At 42.7% G+C, this 23,944-nt stretch overlaps 1 protein-coding gene across 1 annotated transcript in view; it reads right to left on the minus strand.

Moving 5' to 3' along the window:
- The window catches only part of LOC111233771 (receptor tyrosine-protein kinase erbB-4-like), a 110,391-nt gene that overhangs the window by 57,131 nt on the left and 29,316 nt on the right, over nucleotides 1-23,944 (minus strand). Inside the window, exons 4-10 of the mRNA XM_022761663.1 lie at nucleotides 7,860-7,994; nucleotides 6,311-6,376; nucleotides 4,487-4,605; nucleotides 3,516-3,657; nucleotides 2,736-2,849; nucleotides 1,128-1,254; nucleotides 566-639 (exon numbers count right to left, since the gene is read on the minus strand). Coding sequence (XP_022617384.1) covers nucleotides 566-639; nucleotides 1,128-1,254; nucleotides 2,736-2,849; nucleotides 3,516-3,657; nucleotides 4,487-4,605; nucleotides 6,311-6,376; nucleotides 7,860-7,994 — 777 coding nt within the window. The remainder of the gene's footprint in view (nucleotides 1-565; nucleotides 640-1,127; nucleotides 1,255-2,735; nucleotides 2,850-3,515; nucleotides 3,658-4,486; nucleotides 4,606-6,310; nucleotides 6,377-7,859; nucleotides 7,995-23,944) is intronic.

Raw genomic sequence — 23,944 nt, forward strand, 5'->3', positions numbered from 1 at the left:
AGAATAATATATGCTAATTAAAAGAATGGGATTTAATATTCTGCACAGTTTGTCCGGTTGCACTTGCCTTTAATGACAGATTATATCAAATCAGCGTCTGTGGAAATGACATTAAAGGGATAGGGCAGGAAATGGTTGGGATTGAATGGCCATTGCTCTTTCTTATTGCTTGGGTTTTCATTATGAAAATGCAGTTTCACTCCATTAGATGTTTGGCTCAACTGCAAGTCGCAGTTTAATATGACAAAGGGGTTTGTATACGAGGTACTGCTCATCCCTTAAGGCCTCTAATAGCTAATGAATAAATGCACACACAAGCATGTGTACACACACACACACATACATGTACATAGTGTAAGCACTTATAACTACCAGACATATGCACACACAAAGAAATAATATCCACCAGACCACCAAAAATCCACTTTCCACTTTCCTCTTAAAGCTTTCTTTTCTGACCTCAGAGGCCAAATAATTCACTCACAGACACACACACACTCATCACATAATAATACTGTAGAGTTCAGTCAGGTATTCTTAGATGAGTCCAGTGATGCAGTCTCACCTGTGATTTCTTTCACAGTGCGGAACACGTTGAGGCGATCAGGGTCCATAGGTCCAATACCATGATACATATCCCTAAAGTACACAAAGAAAAGTGAATACTATCTCTCTAATTATAGTACATAGACATAAAACATTTTTTTTTTCCTCTTTCTTTTCCTCTAGTGTGAAATTGATGATTACACATCATTCTAACCTCAGAGCTTCAGGGCATGTTGACAGTGCTTTGTGACTGAATAGAGCACATTGACTTTCCGAAGCCAGATTTCCTCTGACACAATGAGATATTAATGGAGAACTCTTTGTTTACTTCCCCACATGACTTAGTTTCACGCTGCGGTTTTGATACAGTTAGTATGTCTTTGATTGAGTTGTGTGCATGCATCCCAGACTGAAATGTTTCATCCTAACAGCTCCAGTTCAGCTGGGCTGACGATGTCCAACACATGCATGCCCGTATCGATCTGCTGCAGAGTTACTGAATGTTGTATTTCAATAACTATCCTTTCAAATAGCAACGGCAACAAATTGACATGTGTGTGAGCTATCAAGCTGTCACTTACCCTTTAATGCCAGTAATGAGGAAGATGAGGTTGCCGTTGATTTTGGTGCAGTTGACAAATTTATCAATGTTGCTGGCGTCCACTGTCTGAGCCGTCTGCAGGCTGCCTGTTCCTATGCCGTCACACACTGACAAAACAAGAGCAAACACACACGATCGTAAGCTATTCGAAATAATGGACATTTTTGTTGCTTTCATTACTATATTCAAAGTGTCCTTGTGCAGCAGAGGCCTCATCTTGAGAAACAACGATTAGCTATTTGTCACTTTAATTCTTTATACTCTTTTATGAAAATATGCCCCTGCCTTTGGTGCATAGACAAGGCCGTGGCCCCTCTCCATGCACTGGAGTTCTTTTGATGAAAGCATGAACGAATCCACAGCCCATTCCGCCCCATAATGAATTCATTACATCTGCATTAATTACACTTGCGGTCTAGTGTGAGCCAAGTATTTCTGACAGAGGCGGAGGGGATGATGAATAAGGTTGGCATTAAGTGGTGTAACCAGTTTTTGATAGTGATTTATACCAGCCAATTCCATATCTGAAATGTTAATTTGTTATCATTTCCCATAGTTCCTCGGGCTATCCCTCATTAACCCCTCCCCGCTGCGTGACGATGTAATCAAGAGATTAGCCAATCAATGGATGCCACAGTCCATACGCAGAGCCTGAAGGAAAACACGAGCGTCTTCCCTCCAAAGAGAAAGGCCACATCAGTTACCTTTGTGAGAACAACATGATGAAGGAGCTAATCCTCATGCTGTTTCATTTCACATTAGACATTTTAGCTGATGCTCTTGTGCATAATGACTTGTAATTACAGAGCAGTTCCTCGTTGTGTGAATCAAACGTGACCTTCATAGACGCCGTATTTGTTGTGTCCTGTGGGATGTGATGAGGTACTCTGGACACGCACAGCAGTGATGCAAAAAGCAGAGATGAGAATGAGGATGTTCGGATGAATTAAAAGCAATGTTGATATTTTGGGGGGGGGGGTACATTAGAATCAATAAATCAGCTGCAAGTATATTTTGTGCAATATAAAGAAAGCTAAGCTGGCTCTGTTAAGAAATAAATTACATTTCCTATAAAGCTTTTAGAGTAATTCCTGTGGGCTACTGTTGATCCAGTATCATCACTGTTAGCATAAATCTATTAGATTAAAATGGTTTAACTGCATAAGCTCTTGTACATACAGTAAATGCAGTGCGGTGAGCCAGGAAGGGGGGGGGGGCAAGGGAATGGGTAAAGCATCTGTATAAAACCTGATTTTTATCTACTGCATATAACTTCCACATTATACACTGTTCTACTGGCCTCAGTATGTCCTGCACTGCACCTTCCTCTCAGTGGAATATGGAATCGCATGATTTATGAACACCATCTGACTGTGTGCCTCACAGGTTTTTCAAACTTTTAAAAAAGTGATGGGACTAATAAGATCTTTGAGGATGTCACCTTTCTATATGGAGAGCAACCCGGCTCCGTGCATGAAGAGGAGCAACAGAATATGTTGATAAGTGTGGATGAGCTGCAGCTGCAAAGTCTGTCAGCTTACAGAAATAATTCTCAAAGCAAGACTCTGACTGTAATCCCTTGGTTTACCTTTAGGACAGATGTCTGTACAGGGGATGCACATCTTGATGCGGTTCTCCTCCACTTCCATCTTGTTGCTGGGACAAGCTCTAACACAGGAGCTGTGGTCCACCACAAAGTTATCTGTGAAAACCCAGCGCAGATGTTAGTATTTGTTTCGCATTAACATGTAAAACCATAAAAATCTAAGCATTTCCTAGACGGAACCCCTTTAATGGTGAGAAATTGATTGTATTTTAATCACGCCTGTGTAATGATCAAAACTAATTGTCTAATTGGGCTGCATTGCTCAGGAAAAGTAATGAATCAAATTAGTACTCAGTAGCAGCAGTGGAAAAGTACGACTGGTGTACGCTCATTTGATGATCAGTGGAACTTGAACATGCAATCTGTTGATGTGGCTCGACTTTTAATGCACGCTTTGCTGAATTACTGCTGCACTCTGACTCCGGACCCGTGAAAGACAGAAGCGAGATTTGCTTCCTTTTCGGCTGCCAGAAGCTGAAACAGATGGTGTAGCAACTTGTTGATTGAGATGCACAATTTATTTATGTGTGAGTCATTTATCTTCACTTTAAATAATTGTCTGGAGTCTCATTTCAGGATAGATAGAGGATAAATGCTCCTTCAGTGGACACCGTTGCACAGGCTATAAAACTTAATTATGAACATCATTACGAGCATCTATGTTATTACAGTGTAATATTGCATCACCTGTATTTATTTGCAGCTGAGTGGTTGTGCATGCAGCAAGGCATTTTGTTCGCCTGCAACTTGAAGCGGACTTACGTGGGCACTTCTTGACGCAAAAGGCTCCATAGGTGTACTTGGCTCTGGGGTTGTGCTCCAACTGAAAAGACGTGGGGTTGTACACAAACGGCTGAGGGCACTGGGTCACACATGCGCCGCTGTCGTTGAAATTGGTGCACGCCTGCAGAAAAAACAACAAAAACACAAAACATAACCACAGTCAGCTGAGGGCAGAGGACACGAGTCAGACTCCACACAGAGGCGCTCGGTAGAAAACATAAGTCACTGTGAGTGAAGGAGTATTACGGCAGCATTTCATTTTTCGAACGGATCGCGGCGCGTGCATCATGCCGCTGTCCCTCGTCTCTTTGAACGCCAAATGGGAGAAAAATTGGAGCCATTGATCCTCAGCCATGATGTAAATGGTGAAATGTTTTCCCATAATCCTCTTAAGTGTTTTGCCGTCCGTGGCTACAGGCTGAAATGGCTGTGATTGAATTGGGTGAACCTTTCCTGTGAATTACAACTACAATATCCCCTCTGCTGGCGTGTGTGAGCCAGTTGTGCACAAGTTCGTGAAACAGGAAGAACTTGAGGTGATAAAAGGGACATTAATTGGACCACTGAATCACCAATTTGTTCCTTGAAGAGCGCCACTGCGGCAGCCTTTTACAGCCCTGTAAAACGACAAACAATTCATCAGCTGGTAAACAAAGTGGATCATATTCGGGCAGGGAGGATGATAAACAGATGTTGCATGAAAGACGTGGACACACAGAATGGAGGATGGTTATTAGAAATGTATGCCAGTCTTCGGACGTGTGGAAGGTGGAAATGAGAGAGAAAGGAAACAAAAGAGAAAAAGTGGAAGAGGGAGGAAAAGAAAGGGAGACAGAGTGTCTGTGTGTGTGTGTGTGTGTGTGTGTGTGTGTGTGTGTGTGTGTGTGTGTGTGTGTGTGTGTGTCTGTGTGTGTCTGTGTGTGTCTGTGTGTGTGCGCGCTTTGACGTACGAAGCAGTCCGTGTCCTTGGGGCCTGAGCAGCCGCCGGCACACTCGCGATGGCAGCAGTCACTGACGTAAGGCCCGAAGCATCGACCGTCACACTGCTCTGCACACACCGTCTTTGTCACTGCCCAGGAAGTGAAAAGAATGAATTTTAAAGGTCTGACATACACATACACACACACATTCACCCTCATAAAAGGAGACAATACCACCACCCTCAACCTTCCTCCTACGCCGTAGCTGCACACAAACATCGTCTGATGTGAAATTCAGGCAGAAACAAATTAGGGGCTTCGGCAGTCTAAAGGCCACACAAGTGGGCTTGTGACCACACGATCACCGCATTGAATGTCCACACTGACTTTACAAACACTGAGCACCGTCTCTTCTCTCAACAACTGCTCTTGGTGATGCCCTTGACACAGCCTCTTATCCACCAACTGCTCCATCTTCAGCTCAGTGACTGGCAGCTCTCAGGCGGGATGTCGCTGGAGGGAGCTAAAGTAGTTTCCCCCCTTGATAAATAAAGTTAGGAAATGTAAAAAAAAAAAAAAAAAAAGTTCCACAGCACCGGACGCCACTGACTCTCCATATCTGCATTTATACAAGGGGCGTTTTCAGCCAAGTGGACCGACTGGCCGAAGACAATTTCCAACTGTGCAGATAATTCCCGGAGAGCCCGGCTTTATTCGTTGCTATGCCAACTCTTGTGGTAACCAGGGGAACCATTTACCGCTTTTCCCGCATTTTGTAGTTAAACTACTTCAAAGGAAACTGTATTAGTCTGTGTTTCTTGTACAGTAGTAATACTTGGATGCGGCTCGTACCTATTGCATCAAAGTCGCTCTAATACTTGTGCTAAAGAAGAGCCTCCCACACATTACTGGGACAGTAGGAGATATATCAGCCAGCGAGTCAGCAGGAGCTTGAAGATGAGGCATTAAAAACTGCTGTGCTCACTATCTGCTGTGTTGGGAACATAATGATGCAGTAGAGAAAAACAACAAGGCGATGTAGTCTGTAAGTCTGTGTTAGCCTGAGAAAAACAGGCCAGTCCTTCGCTCAGTCTTTACAAGATGAGCAGAGCATCCAGTAATTACACGGACTAACATTTCTCGAGTTGCCCTCCTTCGTCTGTTGTCTTTCTGTTTCTGATTGTATTAACAATTGTGTTCTAAAGCTGGTGTCAGTGGCATTAGATAAATATTTGCTGTTATTCATTTCATGTCTTGTTTTCATGTTGTATTATGAGCTCCTATTATCACAGTTGCAGAAAATGCTGTCATACAATTAATAAACACCATTTCTTTTTTCACATGTATCCATTTATTTATTTTATTTTATTTCTAACTTCGCATCGATTTTGGTCTTTGAGTTCAATCTACTATGAAGAAAAAGCTAAAAACAGATGTGAACCCAAGTGCTCACACAGCCATGAAATAATAAATCTATGTCAAAACAGATTATAGCAGATTAGACGGTAGATTATTTCAACGCAGACTGTATTGTACTCTTTAACAAAATTTCATTAGCCTGGATTTCGATGATGAGCCTCACTTTAATCTAATCCTGTTTCAGAAGTTTCTCCACTCAGTGTCAGGTTAGGTTCATTGTTTGGAGGCTTAAAGAAGTAGAGTCACATTTATTCTGAGTGGGACTTCGAAAATACCAGGCTCACGTTTGTGTGTTCAAATGCAGGGCTTGAGTAGGGAGGCAGTTAGCCTAGTTTAGCATAAAGAATGAAGTCTGAGGGACGCCCATTAGTCACACTCATAAGGCATTCCAGGGTAACTGTAGGTGTGTGTGCATGTGTGTGTGTGTATACTCACAGGTTTGGCACTGGTCTTCCTGATGGCCCCAGCAGCGTCCATTACATGTGCGATGACATCGTTTGCCTGCAGAACACACACACGCAAGCACGCACGCACGCACACACACACACACACACACCGTGCATCAGGCAACTCCTCAGCGAACTTCAGATGTTCTGACACAAACACACATCGAAACACGGCCCCACCCCACACGCCAAATGCCTGATTGTCCACTCATGCACGCCCCTAAAACTTCCCCGACTAGTGACAGTGACAGATCTGTCGAATCTCCTCTGCTCATCCCACAATAGACCCAGAGTCATTGTGGCGACTTGTGGCCTGTAGAGAACATAAGCATGAAAGACAGGTCTCTACTCCCCTCCGTCAAGCACTCGCACAGGCAAAGTGGGACCTGACAGAGCACTCACAGCCTTCATCTGCCAGTGGCCCATCATCAAGACTTAATTGACTATGGGTTAATTACATAGTAAGTGGAACAGAGCAGCAGATTGTCACCCTGCCCCTTCAACCACTCCCACAGTGGGGCTGTTAATGTTAAATACTAACTACAGCTTGGCAAAGGGCCCCGATTTGGCAACCTCAACTCCCACGCACTCTCTTTGTCATTTTTGGCCAACCTCCTCTGTTCCTTGTTGCTTTTCATCCTCCTCCTCCATCAGTGGCATCTAATTGACAAAATAGCAACGTTTTACAGATATTCTACTTTGAAATGTCTTCTTCAACCTTTATCTGAGAGTAACCGGCTTTGCATGATGTCCAACTCCTCGCTGGTGTTGCGAGTCAACTCTGCAGATTTTGCTCTGCCCGGTCTGTACGCACAGAAAGATCATCATCTTTTCGTCAAAGAAACATTTCCTCCACTGTCTATGTCTTTGCAAGCTATTTGGCGCCTCGGCTGTCCCTATTGTTCACCCTGACATGTTCTGATACAGAGTGCCTGAAGAAACTGCTATGCCTTCCCTGTCTCTCCCTGAAAATGAGCAAGAAGCTTGTCCAAAAATGTGCAGAAAACTTTGAGAGACTCTGTCTTTAACAGCCAGCTCTTCTGACATAGAATGTCCGCCGGATAGTGACGCCTGTTATGTCCAAAGCAAAGGGATCTGAGGGACTGTGGGGACCACGAAAGAGGGTTGGTGGGGTGGGGGTGGGTTGGGGGCACCAGGAGACGTAGGCAGCTTCAAACCAGCTGTCGGATTCACTGAGATTTAAAAAGAGCACAGCAGGCAGCAGCTCCATCGGCCTCGCTGCCAAGCTGCTACCATACCACTACAATGGAAAGGTTCACGCGTTGATCTAACACCATGTGATTTCGCTTCCAAATGACCAGCAGGCAAACAGAATAAATAAAAAAGGTTAGGGCATGACTGCTGCTGCTGTGTGTGTGTGTGTGTGTGTGTGTGTGTGTGTGCGTGTGTGTTTTTTTGGTGCGCTTCTACGGTAAGTTCGCATGTGGCGAGTTACTGGATATCTAAAAGATTTTTTGTTTTTGATTATTATCCAAAGTTACTGGTCACACTGGTTTTCACCCGCGTGCAGTACTCACATCCGAGGTTGCTGTTGTTGGACGGCACCACCAGCAGCTCAGCCTGGGGGTTCTTGATAATGTCACGCCAATGGATGGTGTCCGCATGGCACAAGAATTTGTTCTGGTCGACATAAACACCCCCATTCAGTATCTCTGCACAGAAAGAAGAAAAACAAAAAGAGAGAAAGAGAGAAATGAGCACATAGCCATGGATATATAGTACATGTACATGATGGCAGAAAATCAATACTTCAAGGTTAACTCCCATCGTCCCTATGTCTCCAAGTACCGCGATGCATACTGTGTTCCCTGAAGTGCATCAAAGCATGACGATGAATGCCACTGACAAATGCACGCAGTAATTCAATACCATGTCTAAAGACAATGATGTTTCATACAGAGGTACCGCACAGAAAAATAAGTAAATTGATTTTACAATGTAAACAAACAGCTCTGCTCATGAGAAGAACTCAAAACTGTACGCCCGTAAAGTTTCCTAATTATGCATTGAGTATTAAATAATTTCATTTAGAGAATGAGAGAATTAACGAGTTTGAATGTCGCTGGAAGAGACCAGATTACTTGTTGCATTAATTAAAAGTGAAGTAGTAAACTGGAGCAGTGATAGAGCTTTACTCAAATCCTCATTGAGGGATACTGTTCATGAGCGGAGTAAATGAGGACTGGTGTCAAGCTTCTTTCTGAGGGCATCATGCTAAAGGTAGAGGGCAGAAAGATTTAAATCTTGCATTTCATTGGTTTCAGGTTGTGGAGTTAATAAAAAAAAGCAGTTAGGGACGTCTGCAATTTTTTATTGTTCCACTATTATCTTCAAGGGCTCTCTCCTTGCTCAAAACAGGCCTGAATCATCTGACTCAGAAAATAAGGGATCACAGCTCTCTTGACCTACTCCACTTCCCTCTACCAGAGTGAGAGCTGATGCACCGAAGACAAATCCGGGCTCCTAATCCAGCATTTGCTTTAATAGCAAAAATATGTTTCTTTTCAAGGACCAGTGCCCTTAACAGATGCCTGTGCATGGAGCATGATAACTAATTCTAATCTCTCTCCCTGTTATTTATCCAGGTTTTGGATATGGACACAGAATGAAATGATGCTGCAGTAATCCCTCCTCCCCCAAGCCGTGACCTAAGTCAGAAGAAAAACAACAGTCCCCATCAGTGTCTCTTTCTCTCTGGGACACCAGCTGAGTGTATTATTTAAGCGAGTTGAGGGATTTAGATACAATTCACCTTGCATCCCCTTCTCCTTGAATATGAAGTACCGCCGGATTCCATGAAAGTACTTGTCATAATAAATGAAATTTGATATAAAAAAAGTAACAATGTGGTTCAGATTAGGGCTGGATTAGCTGGAGGTAAAGAAGGGTATTATCTCCCTAGGCAGATTATTAACAGTGTATGAGTTATGCGGACGATTCAGCAGGCGAGGAGCACACGCAGGAAGCTAATCATTACCATCCGACACCCTGATTAAGGAAGTGGGCCTTGGGAGCGACGGGGACATTTATTCAAAGCCCTCTTAGAGGTGACATGGCCCTCCGTCTGCCCGCTGAATGGCCTACAGCCGCGGCTTCATGTAATCATGTTTCCGTCACAATGGGCGATTTATCAGGGGGTGTTTTACATTCATAGATGGTGGGTAAAAAGACAGGGGCAGGCTGTGCTTTATTCTAATAGCATGTGGGCCGCACTGTCAGCATGCTTTGATGCCATTTAAAAATACCCTTAGCCATCCATTACGCAACTGATATCCCAGATATGACAGATTTCTGACATTATATATAACAATACACTGAATAAGCATATAATTATCTCTCTTTAACCTACCAGAAATTATAACCTGGTTTCCCTCAAGTCACCTTGAAATGATACAAGACTCTGTTGTTGTGCCACTCCACTCCTCCTCACTCCGACTTACGCCAGTTTATACTGCGCACAATGCAAAACAGCAACGGCTCAGCTGGGTACACACAAGGTTTACACACCCACAGTCCCACAAAACCGCTGACTTACACAACTCGCTGTTGAGTGGCAAGTGCTCAGAGCAGGCATGTGGTTGGGACAGGATTCTTTTCAATGAGGCTGGACACTCGATGAAAAACAGGAGCTCTACTTTGCTGAATAATGAAGTTCCTTCACCTGAGTTCACTAGTTGGTCTTTAGTTGTAATTCTAAAACTGTAAAAATGTGGTGGTTTCTCAAGGAAGCCCTGCAAAGCCTTGACGTTTCTGAATAATGCTTTATTTTATAAGGTAATAAAGACTCAGCAGATGTTGTCTCTTTTACTTTGTAGCAGAAATCAAAGACGTATAAATGCTTTGGCTTTTTTTCTTTTTTTTTACATTTGAATAAAAGTAATATTGGTTCAGCATTGTTGAATGTATGCGGTCTAACAGCAGAACTGGGGCTGTGACAACTGGCTGTATTTGAGAGACACATACGAGCTATTGCAATCACCCAAAACACAAAAAAGCTGGATGCTGGCACAGATACACAGACAGTTTCTGTCTGCATTTTCCAGCACATGGTCATTAAACTGTAAAAAATGTAAACGCAGAGACTGAAGTAAGCAACCAGACACCACCAGAGCCAATGCTTTCCACGTTCACAGTGGTGCTTTGAGCTAAATGCTAATGACTGCATGCATCGTTATTTAGCATGTTAGCATTCTGCCATGTAGCTCATTAGCATTTAACACAAAGTACAGTTGAAGCTGATGGGAATGTCAGTAGCTTTGTAGGTATTTGCTCATAATTGTCAGGTATTTGACAAATTCAACTTTTGACCTCATCAACATAGTGATAATCTGATCCTACAGGGACCAGCCGAGTTGCAAGGCTAAAAATTGGTTACAAAAGTGTAGACAAGCAATAAATAACAGTATAATAATAATTCCCACATTTGAAACCTTTGGGGTATGTCATATATAATCAATTATGATTTTTTATGGAGAGCCGTCTTTCTGTTCAGTCCGCCCAGCACTGTCCCAAATGCTCTTTTAAGTGCCGGTGTCCAGATCCCCCCCGTGTTCGCCATGAGACAAATTGCCGCCTCTGCTGTCCATCCAGAGAAGGGCACTAACTCTTCTAGAGGGATGACAAGCCCCTGTCGGGTGGTCATTCATTAACGGGCGACAGTCCTGCGACACCGCCCACCCCTCCTCTTTCCCGCTCCTCTCGAGTACACCCCATCCCGCACATCCCCACACCTCAACGCTTCGATCTTTCCATCAGGATGGGAGATCTACAGTCGACCATCGCCTCTACACCCCCACCCACCCACCTCCACCGCCACCCAATCCCCTCACTCTCCACACTCCCGTGATTCACGAGGTAGTCATAAAACCTATTGTCCTGCATCAGAGGAAAGGGGTGGAGGAGCTGGAGGGGTGAGAGATGGAGAGGGCAGTAGGAGAAGGAGGGAATAGAGGTATGGGGAGAGAACATGAGGGAGAGAGAGAAGAGGTTAAAGCCCAGCCTAAGAAAATGTATTCTATTATTTAAAGTAATAAACCCCAGACATTTTATACAAATAGACTACACAGGTTTTACTGGTACTACTCGTAATATACTAGTGACTTGTTAATGGAAGCTTTTTCAGTTGCAGCTATAAAAATCATCATCCCACTGAGAAATACATGGCATACAGGAGTAGGGAAAACGTGAAGGACATGTAAATCTGAATAAATGTAATTCATGAAGTAAAAAGTAACGCTATCAAGACTATCAAGTCTTAGTCACAAGTCACAAGAGTCTTTTGTTTCTGATTATGTTATTTTGATGAAATCTAACTTGTTTGCTACTGGTTACCATGGTAATTTCCATCCACCTGTTTTCTTGCGCATTTTCAATTTGCAAATGAATAAATCTGAAACCTTGACTGAGCTGGAAAAGCTGATGAATGAGACCGTAACCTTCCACAAATTAATACATGAAACAAACGTAAATGTCATTTTATGTCACGTTTTCCACCGCTGTGTAAGAAACACACATCTTATTTTTGCTGAATTTCAAAAATTGATGCAACATTTGGATGGGCACTTGGCTACTTTAAATGGTCGCCGGGGGTTTCGTGCATTTTTTCTTTTTTGATTCAGTTTGGGAGCCAAAGGCTTAGAGGTTCAACAACTTGCATTTATCTCCGTGATATCCAACCCCTCAAACATTCATTCATTATTTTACAGTAAAAAGGAAGGACTGAGTAGTTGGTACTTTCATAAATTTTGCATTATAAAACTAGAATTCGGTTCACTTTTGGAAAGGCGGCTGGTGATAGCACGTAAGGCAGATGTGGAACATTCTGGAACATGGCTTTAACTGATTCTGCGAGCTTTGCAATAGCAGTTTTTGATGTTAATTGAATTCTGGTTGACTGGACAGAATTATTTGAGCTGAAGAGGAGCAATTTTGGAAGCCAGTTTAGTTACCACTGATCATATCATGTAGCTCACTGTGCCCGCACTGTAGAAGGACGCTTGGCTGAAAAATATGCTTTGATGAGACTTTGCAGCCTTTAAAATGGCCTGATAACACACACAAGAAAGCTCTCATCCTCCCTTTTGATAGTCTGTTTGTTGACCGAAGCAGTGAGTTTCGCCGGGCGCTTCGCTGGGTGACGCAGTTCCCAGCGACACCATATTATGTGTGTGTGTGGCTGATGAGGGATCTGCCGCCATATGCTCAGGCCATGTTTGGTTTAAAATCGTTTCTGGGGGAGCGTTTTGCTCCATCTCTCTTGGCAGTAAAACAAAGTCATGGAGAAAAAAATAAATAAAATCACACCGAGTGAAAGTTGAAGTGTCTTGTTGAATCAGACATTAGATTTGATATGGAGCTGTGCAGTGGGGCATGAGGCGATCACTGGAGGAGAAGATGATTGGGAGAATTTGATCATATAAAACTGAATAAACTGATGAATAAATAAATGGCTTTATTTAATGGCTCCACTTCCATGAAATGTATTTACTGTCTTTCTCTTAAAAATAAATTCCATATAAGTAAAATAAAAACAACTTCAATTAAATTGAAATTAACAAACTTACTTACAGAAAGCCCAGCTCCAGACTTCTCCCAACAACAAACGGCAACTTACATTTTAACTTCCCAGACTCATCTGAACTGGGTTGACACACCTACAGATATGACCTAAAGCAAATCAGCTCGACTATACAGTACAACTATTTTCTCTTTCCTTCGGTCACTTGACAGTGTCCCATCGCTGCTTTGAAGATGCAAGGATGCACAACTACTTCAGTATTTAAAGGACCTATTTGTAAGTTTAGCTATTGCTACATAGCCAACGTTGGCAATAACTTAGCTGTTTACTTACCATTTTAACCAAGAGCTTCACCTAGTATGATTATTTACCGATCATAACTGTGTAGGACATGAATAAAACTACACAACTGAAACAAGCTTAGGTAATGCCATTTAAGTTTCTAAATGAACTAATCAAAGGGCAAAACAGGGCAAAATTAATGACTGAGCACTTGAGGAAACCTGATAATGTTGAGGAAGCGGATAAGGAAGTAACCTTCTCAACCCCTTCTTTTAAATCTATATTCAACACTTCTGTTAGCACTGAGCTGCCACTCATCCATAGAACAAACAGTCAGGCAACAGCAACAGTGCCCCGACAACAGAGCTATAAACAGAACTAAGAACTATGGATGATGGCAGGAAGAGCAAAAGGTAAGAGCAAAACTTAATTTCTTGGGAATATTTATTTGTATTTTGCATCAAATGCACTAAAAACAGAGAAAAGGCCAATCAGAGCACAGATTGTTAAGGAAGTAAAAATGATCCCTGTGCCTAGTTGCCTTTGCAAGCCAATTAAGTTCATTTTACTGTCGTTCAGCAGAGCGAAGAGCCTCTATTTTGAAGTAGTTTCTAGGCAATGATGGCCCCAGCACCAATCAGTGGCCATAGCTCTATAGGGAGCCTGCTGATGAGCTTTCATCAGTGCTGCTAGCCACTTGTCCCACATCTCTTTCTCTCGCTAATTATGCTGATGAATAAGGCCGTAATAGTGATCTGTCCTCGAGTGATGAGTCCATGAGTTTGCCGTTATTGTCTTGTCTCCGGGGCGGGGGCGTCACATATCACTTTGCTCAAGCAAAGTGCATTTGAGTGTTCCACTATGCTCTTTTTTATTAGGCTCATCTCTCCATCCTTTGTCTTCCTCCTCCCCGCACACCACCCCTCAGACCCACCCGTCCCCATCCCGCATGAAATGTACTTTCTCACTCCGGTGATGGGCCCGACTTGCTGAGCATGGGGAACAGAGAAATGGAGATGATCACTCTTTCTCTCCGCAGTCGGGTGCACTTTTTTTTTTTTTTTCCTTGAGCCACACCGGCGGACACACATGACGCCCAAGCCCATTCACACATGAAATAAATTTTTTTTTTTTTAAAAACCCAGACAGCACACAAATTGCACATTTAGTCAGGTATCCCTAAACATGTGAATGTGTGAAATGCTGCACACAGAAATACAAAATCCCTATGATAAACACCTCCTGTCCCTGTAGGAAAAAGCATCTTGGAGCTCGGTTGCATCACGTCGACAAAGCCTCACATTTGTAGGCAGAGCTGTAGAGTTAAGCTGAGGCTTTACCTCTTAAATGCCAATTAATCACTCAGTGCTTGGGAGAGAATTGCAAAGAGCCCCAGGGGAAGCACCCTCTGATTTCTTTTGAAAGTGGAATGCAGCTTTTTTTTTTAACAACAATTTCAGCAAGATCCGATGCACATCCATTAATGAGAAATCATTGAAATAAGGCTTTTTGCTCATATATGTATATATAAATTCTCAAAAAGTGACCTAGACCTTTATCTACCTCAACTACAGATATAGTCAGGCCTCTATTTGAACCAAAGTAGAGCTGGAAATACACCTTTACCTCAATCACCTTGTTTCATAAGTGTATTTTATCATATTTCAGTAAGATCTCACTGTTTTCTGATCTACACCAATTTTAATTTGTTATTGCAGCTTATGCCACAGTAAGTTGTACTTTTACTACTACTTTTAAATTTTCTTCACTGCCCTTTCTCTCGGTGTTAACCTGCCGTCAATAAATCTAATCACTTCCTGTTCATGCTTCACATTAAAAGCCTCCCAATGGCTCCAATGGCATGAACCCCTTTTAAATGGGAATACATTAATGAGCTCCCACACACTAAATGTATGACACGCTTTTTGATCATAGAACACATTTATCTGGCTGACAAGGCAAACACAAACTGAGCAGTAATTAGCCGCTATGCAAAACACATGTATTCTTTATTGTTAAAAGGTGTTTTAGCAACTAGCAAAGCCTTTCAGGATGGTGAGGTTAATCTGTTTTAGGCTTTCAATGTGAAACATCTGCAGGAGGTATTATTGACAGTGGTTTACCACAACTTCATTAATTAGTTAGTAAAACTAGTATTTTTGTAAAAAAAAAAGAAAGGAAAATGTGATTGTACATTATTGTGAATTCATTATGTTAGCTAAGTAATTTCCCTCCCCGCAAGTGTATCCTTTTACACGATTTTACTGATTACCCAGCAGGCCACAGCAGTATTTGAAGTCTGGCTTTTATTTGAGAGTCTACGGTATCTGAGAGAGCTGTAAACTCTTTGCATTCATTTACATGCATCAGTTCCTGGTGCTGAGTGTGGCCTGTGACACAGTGCAGACAGCTGGCATGACAGAAGGTGCCGGAGTGGGGAACGAAACAAATTGCCTTCATTTTCTTAGAGTGCAACCTCTTCAGGGAACACCGATGAACATTACTGAAATGGCAACAAATCTGCGACTCTGGAAAATAATGACTCGCATAAGAGCCACTGAAGAAAAGTTAAAGAAACAGAGAGACAGAGAGAGACTGTGTTTGAGTTCCTTCTCCTGTCCCAAGCAACATTTCAATTTCTCTCAGATAATAAGGACAATTACTTATAGAAATTACTGTTCCTCAATACAGAATGAGACGGAGTGAACAGAGAAAATGGTGGACATAACAACACTCACACTAACAAATAGAGGAAAAAGAGGCTCAAAAAATAACACTAAAACAGCTGCACAAGTCATCTTGCTCCAAGCCAACCAGCTTCCGTTTCAAAGTTTCCACACGGCACTTTGAACTTCACACACATATAATGTGAAGCAACGAGAGAATGCTGCAAAGAGATCAGTAGAACCGGGGGAACAATAAAGCGTTCGGGTCCCCACACTAGTGTAAAAAGCCTCTTTCATCTTATGGCTGCAATGCCCACAATATACGATCTCTGCTGAACTACACTGCAGCAGGAAGAGAACAAAGAGATGACACACACATATAAGTGTGTGTGTGCATGAATGGGATGTTTAATTGGTATGTATACGGGTGTGTCAGGGTCCGAGTGTGTACGGTTGTGTGTGCACATGCGAAATATCGCACCAGAATCAAACTCCCCTGTAATTAGAATAAAGCTGTGGACCACTGTCCTCAGCCAATTTACAGTAAGACAAAGAAAGCCCACAATTTGAGGTAAACACATGACTTGACTGGAAAACAAGCAGTTGGTCCCTCAGGAAAGCCTGTGTGTAATTGTGAAGCACTCCACTGTACAGTGCCTCCGAGCATGTTTACTCTAAAGACGAAAAAAAAAAAAAACAGAAGCTGTTGAGAAAGTAGCTGCTTAAGTGAAAACGACTTCTCAAATCCCATGAATAACTGTTAAGTCTCCAGACTGCAAACAAGCCGCTGGTAGATAAATGGCTGCAGATCGCCAAGATAATAGAGACAGAAAAAAGCTACTAGTTTGCCTTGAGCCACAAAAAAGCAACGCATCAGCAAAAGGGGTTTGGTGGTGCGAGTGACCAAAATGAAATGAACTTTTTCAGAGTGCAAAGTGGGGAGCGTGTCTTTCCGGTAGGGGAAACATTTTGCTCCTGCAGTTGCACATTTTATAAAGAGCTGCATTATTCACACACCTAAAAAGCTGTCAAAGGCCTGCGCTGTGTTTTATAAATGATACAATCCTTACAAGCAAATCCACACTGACTCGGGGGCCTCTGACTCGAGGAGAACTTATCTGATCTTCACGGAAAGGCGGAGGTGGGTCTCCAGAGTCCCGTTTCCCCACTTCTCCATTATTAGCTCTGCCAGCCAAAGAGATATTGTGCTCGGTGACAAATGGGAGAGGAGCGTTAGGGCGCAGACAGTGCGGGGGAGGTCCCCTCCATCTCCCCCCCCTGCCCCGCCTCCCTCCTCCCACGATCCGGTGTGCTGCTGCCGTGTCCGCCCCGATAACCATAATTGTGTTTTAAAGCCCCTGATTAAATTTTGCAGTCTCGAATGATATTGTTTTGCAATGAATCCTTATGAAAAATGCTTCATGTTAGGAGATTATGGAAGCTGTGTAGGCACCGAAAGAAGCAGCCAAAAGGTGGAGGCGAAGATGACACTTTTTTTTTTTTTTTTTTTACTTAAAGCTTCAATGGTCGCTAAATGAATCCCTGCCATCACTCTTCCTCTTTTCCACCACCCACTCTTGCTCCACCTGTCTGTCTTATAAACACACATGGACATAAACACTCCCTTTCTCTTTTGCAAGGTTCCCTCTCTCTCTCTCTCTCTCTCTCTCTCTCTTACTAGAATACACCCACAGGCATAACGGCGACACAGCAATCATGATTAGGCAAACTTTCAGACATTTGGCTCAGACTTAATAAAAAAAGAAAGTCTTCAAAATTACAAAAAAGATGAAAAAATATTCCAGTGTCAATCTTTAAACTTTTGCCTGTCTCATTATTTTATTGTCATAATGTAAATCTCCCGTCTGAGTGTTGCAGTACTTCTGGGGGAGGCCGATTTTTTTATTTTTTATTTTTTAGAGGTGACACAAAATGCAATCAGGGCGAATGAGAAACCAGCAAATTCAATAATGGAGGCAAATGAAAATGGAACTGGAGACTCTGCACTTAAGGCGGGATGGGCTCATGGCCCTAATAAGGCCTCTTCTGTCACCGCTTCCCTGCATCTAAATTAACCAGAGGCCCTCCAATCAGCGCGGGCAAACAAAAGAGCCAGCCAAAGAGATGAGAGCGCTGCTGAATGCTAATCAAGGTAACGAACAGCAGTGGTCATCAACACTGATGTGTGTGCATGTGCGTGTGTGTGTGTTGGTAGGCGTTCAGAAATGTAGTTTATAGGCACGAATTCTGGTGAGTTCGGAAATTGTGCAGCTTTGAAAATCAATTTAAATCGGAAGCTTTTCTACCGGTCATGCGTTTTTGAAGTTTTAGACCGAGCTTTTAATATTTCTCAGTGACCCAGAGGTCAAGTAACTCACTCATCAAATAAATTGCCAGGTGCAGTCTGGAAGTACAAACAGCCCCAGAATTGCTGTCCCATGTTGTTTTTCCACAGCAGCAGTGATAGGTTGTTTCACAGTGGAGTTACCCTGACAGTCAGTCCACTCTCTGCTCTGTTATTGTGCAGGAAATAGTGTTTTGTCACAATTGCCCAGGCTAAGAACATCAAACTAAAATTTAGAGCGCACTATGGACGGACCATAGGGGAGCCATCAAGACGGCAAAACTGCTGAGCAGCTTAGTCATAACTCGAAATGTGGGTTATTATTAAATGTCCGCTCTTGAGTCAGGAAACAAAAAAAAAAAAAAAAAAAAAAGAGTTCCTGTCGAGCCTAAATGTGTGTACTTGAACACCTGCAGTGCACAAGTGTACACGCACAAACACAAGCTGCTCGTCTGACATGCGTTTTGTAATTCAAATCGGACTCATTATATATTTTCATGGAGCAAAATGCTTAAGAAGTGTCGGCAACAGAGCTAACCCTCTGCATTAAAATTGACACTTACAATGGGCTAAATGGGCAATTTGTCGTTTTCTGGCACAGAGCTGCAGCACTCATCCCTCCACTCTGGTAATTTGGGACACACCGACACGGACACATACACACACACACACCAGCAAATCAACTATGACCAGTAAATTGCCTCCATCTGGTTCTACAGTATATTTAGTGTGAGGTTATGTGAGCCAGTCCAGCACGACTTCAGTGCCCTGCTTTCCTGACTCCTACCTTCGTCTTATGTGACTTCTTCAACAGATGCTTTGCTCAGACATAATCATCATGATTGGCTGTGCATGCTCAACACGCTAATGGATTTGCAGTTTGGAGTGTAAGTCAACAATCTCAAGTGGGGCTTGGACTGAGGCACTGGGGCTCTTTAAAAAAAAAAAAAAGGACCCAAAAATGTTATTAAAACTCGCCAAAGTCAAGCAGGTTACAGACGCCTGGGAGAGTATGCAGACACACATTGTGCACACACAAACACACCGCAAAGCTTATACCATTTATTTTACCCAGCACCCCAAAGCACACAAATGTGTTGCAATGTCAGGAGGGTGGCATGTGCCTCGTGGCAAGACAAACAAGCAGACGCTTTGAATTTAATTAATGTCAAATGAAAAGCTCCCATCATCCGGACGTCGACGCAGCCTTGTTTGTAGCGTAATGACACTGCAGTTCTCAGATTATCAAATGAAAAGGTTGTATAACCCCGTGTGGTTAACCGATTTTACCAATCTGTACAGAGGTTCATAATACTTTAATCAAGGTTTTTCAACAACAGTAAAATCCAGGGGCTGCTTGGTTCGGCCCTGGATTTATTTGCTCTCTTTTAGGCCAAACCGGTGCTTATAGCTTGTAGTTCCGATCATTTTTAAAAGGGCAACTCAACAGTCTGGTCACAAGTAATTCTAATCTCCCGAAAAGAATTAATTCAGCTCTAATGAGCAAGTTTGATGAAGTCACGGCTGTTTGGTTTGATTGGGTGGGATTTCGAAGGACTGCTGGGTGGAAATGCTGACTCATGCCGCCTCACCACCCACTGCTTTCACTCTGAACAGAGGTGGAGAGTTTGAGTGAGATTAGGCAGAAGGACTACTGTTGTTTTTACAAAAAGATTAGAAAGATGCGAAAGATGACTTCAACTTTCTCATTGTAAACATTCATTTAATTCACCATTTTGCTTTTGTATATCCACATATATATTAAATATTTCAGCAGCCAGCCCTTCAAAACTGTGAAATTAAACGCCTCACTCTTATTGTAACTTGTTGTATTAGTCTGCTTTATTCTTTTTATCCTGAAGATTTTTATGCTATACTTCTGCTTCCTTTGCTTTAACCTCCTGACGCTCACCCTAACCCTCGCATTCCATTTGCTTTGGGTCATGACTTGATGAAATCAAGGAGACAGTGCGAGTGCGCCACCTCACTTTGCTGCAACAGATATCCATTAATCCATTTGTCGTACTCAGGCAGTGCTCTGCTCTCTTGATGCTCTGGTGTGCTGTTGATGCGCTGCTCACCTGAAAGCTCCGCTGCGACCACAGTTCACATGAGATTTCACCTCACCCCCGCCTCCACCGAACACATCCAGCTGCAGGCTCTGGGTCTATAAAGGCCTGTATGTTGGTGTTACTGTGTTTCCATCTATCAGATGGGCAGAAGCATTTTTTTTTTTTTCTTTTAAGTCCCATTAAGTTCAAAATACAACATGGCTCCAGACAGGATTGAAATTAAATGTGGAGCAGCAGGTTTGCCAAAAAACAGCAGGTAATTGTGGTTGTAATGACCATAATTACCTGTACCCACATATAGCACATGCTCCAGACAGGATTAAAATCATTACCAGCGTTGTTAATGTTAAAGTCACTCCACCTTTAAACTGGAGATAATTCCAGTCTGAATATGGCTTATGAGGGAGTTATCTTTATACTATTGTCACTTCCAGACCTCTGCTGTGCTGAGCTTGTATGTTTTCAGGGAGTGATGAGTCACTCTCTGCTGGCTGACTGAACTTATCCTAGCACATCAATGCAATCTGTCCACATTATTAGAACTAGAAAACTTCAGGTTTATTTAAGATATCAGCGGCTGACGTCTTAGTTAGCCCATGTTAGCTCCCTAACAACATGAACATGCAACGCAGGATTGGGAGGTGGAGGGGTTGGGGGAGGTTCAAGAGGAGGCTGATGTTATACAGTATAAAGGGGCAAAGGCAATTATTGCTCACTGGGGGCTCTGTCAGGTGTGTAGGTAGCCAGGGTCAGCTGATACTGACCTACAAGACACAGTGTCAGCCAGTGGCAGCGAACCCTAACATCAAAGAACGGTGCACGGGGCGGCAGACACACCGCCCCGAGGGACTATTACCATTCCATTAGAGATCATTTGCCCTCCTCCCAGACGTGCCGGAGACCCTAATGTAGACAAACCCGAAGCCCCCAGGGTCCCCTTCTCACAGGACTTGAACAGAAAACACAGACGGCGGCGCAGTGCTGACAGCACAGCACTGATAAAACCGAGCACAGGGATGGCATTACAATGACTTCTGGGTGCAAGAGCATGAAAAAATGGGAATTGGAAATAAAGAGATGAGAAAATAAACTGTGGAGTCAGACGTGGCATCCCATTGTGCGCCTGCATGTCAATGAATGTCACCTTTTTTTTTTTTTTCTTTTTTTTTTTTAACGAGATGCGCTTTGCTGTTTTATCTTGTCTGCTCCTCAGAAGAGACACTGAGCAACAACAGGCAGCGGGCTATTGTGGTCCTTCTGGCTGAGCTGTATTTGAACACAACTGAGATGAGTCAGAGCTGATTTCCAACCTGGCTTGGCATTAAAGTTCCTATATCAGAGACGCCTGTTGCATTACATTACATAACATTGGCTGTGTTTTTTTGTTTTCAAAAAGGAACGATGGTGCTTTGGTGTTTCAACACTCCAAAAAAAAAAAAAGGAGGGGGGGGGCAGGGTGTAGATGAAAGAAAAAAAGAAAAACTTTATTTCGCAAGCAGACTGAACTGAAGGGCTCTCTTGCTTTGCAGATCCACGACTGCAGCATTTTCTGGGGTAGCAAAGCAGCGTTTGAAGCTGGGAGATATGTTTTAATCATTTGGCGCCTTAATGATGACACTGGATTCATTATTAATGGGCCCCATTCCTCTACTCTCCCTCTTCCTCATAACAGTCCAGAGTGAGAGTGGGTATTAGCATTAGCCGCTTTTGCTCTATTTGATCTTTCTGTAATTACACCACATTTTGGAGATCACACCACAAGCTTTATGTTAAGTAAAGAGGCCTTGGAAGTAGCTTTTTTTTTCTCTATACAAATTCCAAACACAATTACCATGGCTCCTTCCCCCCCCCCCTTTTCTTTTTTTCACGATGGAAATCAGTTATTCTTCTCAAACCTGTACATAAACAAGGCCTGGCAAAGTCCCTAGCCATCACTGTGCACAAGTGCATCCTCTCTTAAGCGCCAGTTTCTGAGATGAAGATGAAGATGTAAAAAAAAAAAAAAAAAGAGACAAGCGTGGATGCATAAAAAGACAACTGTCTTCATTTGAGCTGCAGCGCTGCAGGAGTCTCCTTTCAGGTGTGCACCCCCCCCTTTTTTTTTTTTTTTTTCAAATAAGCAGAGGATATAATATCTTTGATGTGCTGGATCTTTATACTCTCCACTGAAGGGATTTACTGTATAGATCAAATTCAGCCTTTATGACACTTCTGAAACTAACACTGAAGAAAAAGTTTGAAAATATTTCAGTAGCTGAGGAATATAAAGCAGCAAAGAGACTTTTTTTTACATCTCTGATTCTCATAAGAGTAAATATTTACTTATGCTAGCTACTTATGCTGCTAAATAAAACCATATTGTATCATCACTTTGCAGATCTCCTTAAATATGAACAGAATCTTTATTAGTTTTGCTGATTTCGCTGAGTGGAGTGATTGAAAATGAGAAACTGTTCATAATGCTTATGAACAAGTAAATCAGAAACATGCTCTAAAAATGAAGATGCACTTGGGGTTAATTATAATGAAGTCTATTAATCAATTCATCCCAGCAGTAACTGATGTTGGTAATTTGGCCTAAATGCATTCAAATACTCCCAAAAATGCTGCAATTAGCGAGACAGCAGCGGTGAATTATTATCTTTAAAAGGAGAGGGTGTTTGGGTTGTTGCCAGGTTGTGAAACCATGGCGGGAGTGTCACTACAGTCCCAGCGAGCCTTAGGGAAAGCAAAACAGGTGAGAAAGGCAGACAGGTTATAGGAGGAAAGAAAGCGGATTGCAGAGACTGGTGATTTGCTTTCTGCACACGGGCGTGAGGGGCATTGCTGCCAGATGGGAAGTTGGAGTCAGAGCTCTCTTTGGGGCACACTAAGCCATTTGGCTCTCATCCAAATGGGTAATTTCACAGGGTTAGAAAAAAAATGCAAAAGAAAAAAAAAAAAAGCCTGAAAAACAAAGCTAAAGTTGAGTAAAGAAAGAGGATGTGAAAACCATTCCACACATGCTCGTTCCTCACTCTGAGAGTCTTACAGCGGTTATTATCTCCACTGCCGCGCAGCATGGGGTAATTAGCACTGCGGAGTCTAGCGAGGCGTGTTGTATGTATGCACGCAGTTCATGTGGCTATCAATATGTGTGTTGTGCATGTGTGCTATATGTTATGCAGGCTTACAGGAAGCTGCAGGAGAATCGCAGCGTAAGGATGAACAACTTGGTATCAGAGGAGTTTCTTTAACACAGATTACTTTATATCCCTGCTACTGTAAAGACTGCACAGCTGTAGGGAGACTGGCTGCAGCCAAATTGAATTCCACGCTCTGTGTGGACTCCCACTGTGTATTGAATCCACAGAGGGATAAAGCAGGAATAAAGCTGTTGTTTAATGTATTGTGTGCAGTGAGAAATAAGGAATATATGCTCACTCAGGCACATATATATATATATATATATATCCCCTCTAGATATGGCGGAGGTGGTGATAGGCTGCAAAATAAGGACATTTCATCACAGATGACTCTCAGCATATGGGCCTGGTAGCTTCCAAATCAGTATTAAGAAGGGAGATTAATCTGCTGGCCTAATTGTGAGCTTAAAAGAGAGAGTACTGTTTTTTCCTTCCTTTTTTTGTCCCAAGCAAAAGAGTGAAGGGAATTAAGAGGCACAGAACTGATCCATATGCATGGCTGGATCTGGCTTAATTGCAGCATTGTGGTGCGCTGG

The sequence above is a fragment of the Seriola dumerili genome, unplaced genomic scaffold (genome assembly GCF_002260705.1).
Source record: "Seriola dumerili isolate Sdu_G_001 unplaced genomic scaffold, Sdu_1.0 BDQW01000019.1, whole genome shotgun sequence".
Classification (NCBI taxonomy): Eukaryota; Metazoa; Chordata; class Actinopteri; order Carangiformes; family Carangidae; genus Seriola; species Seriola dumerili.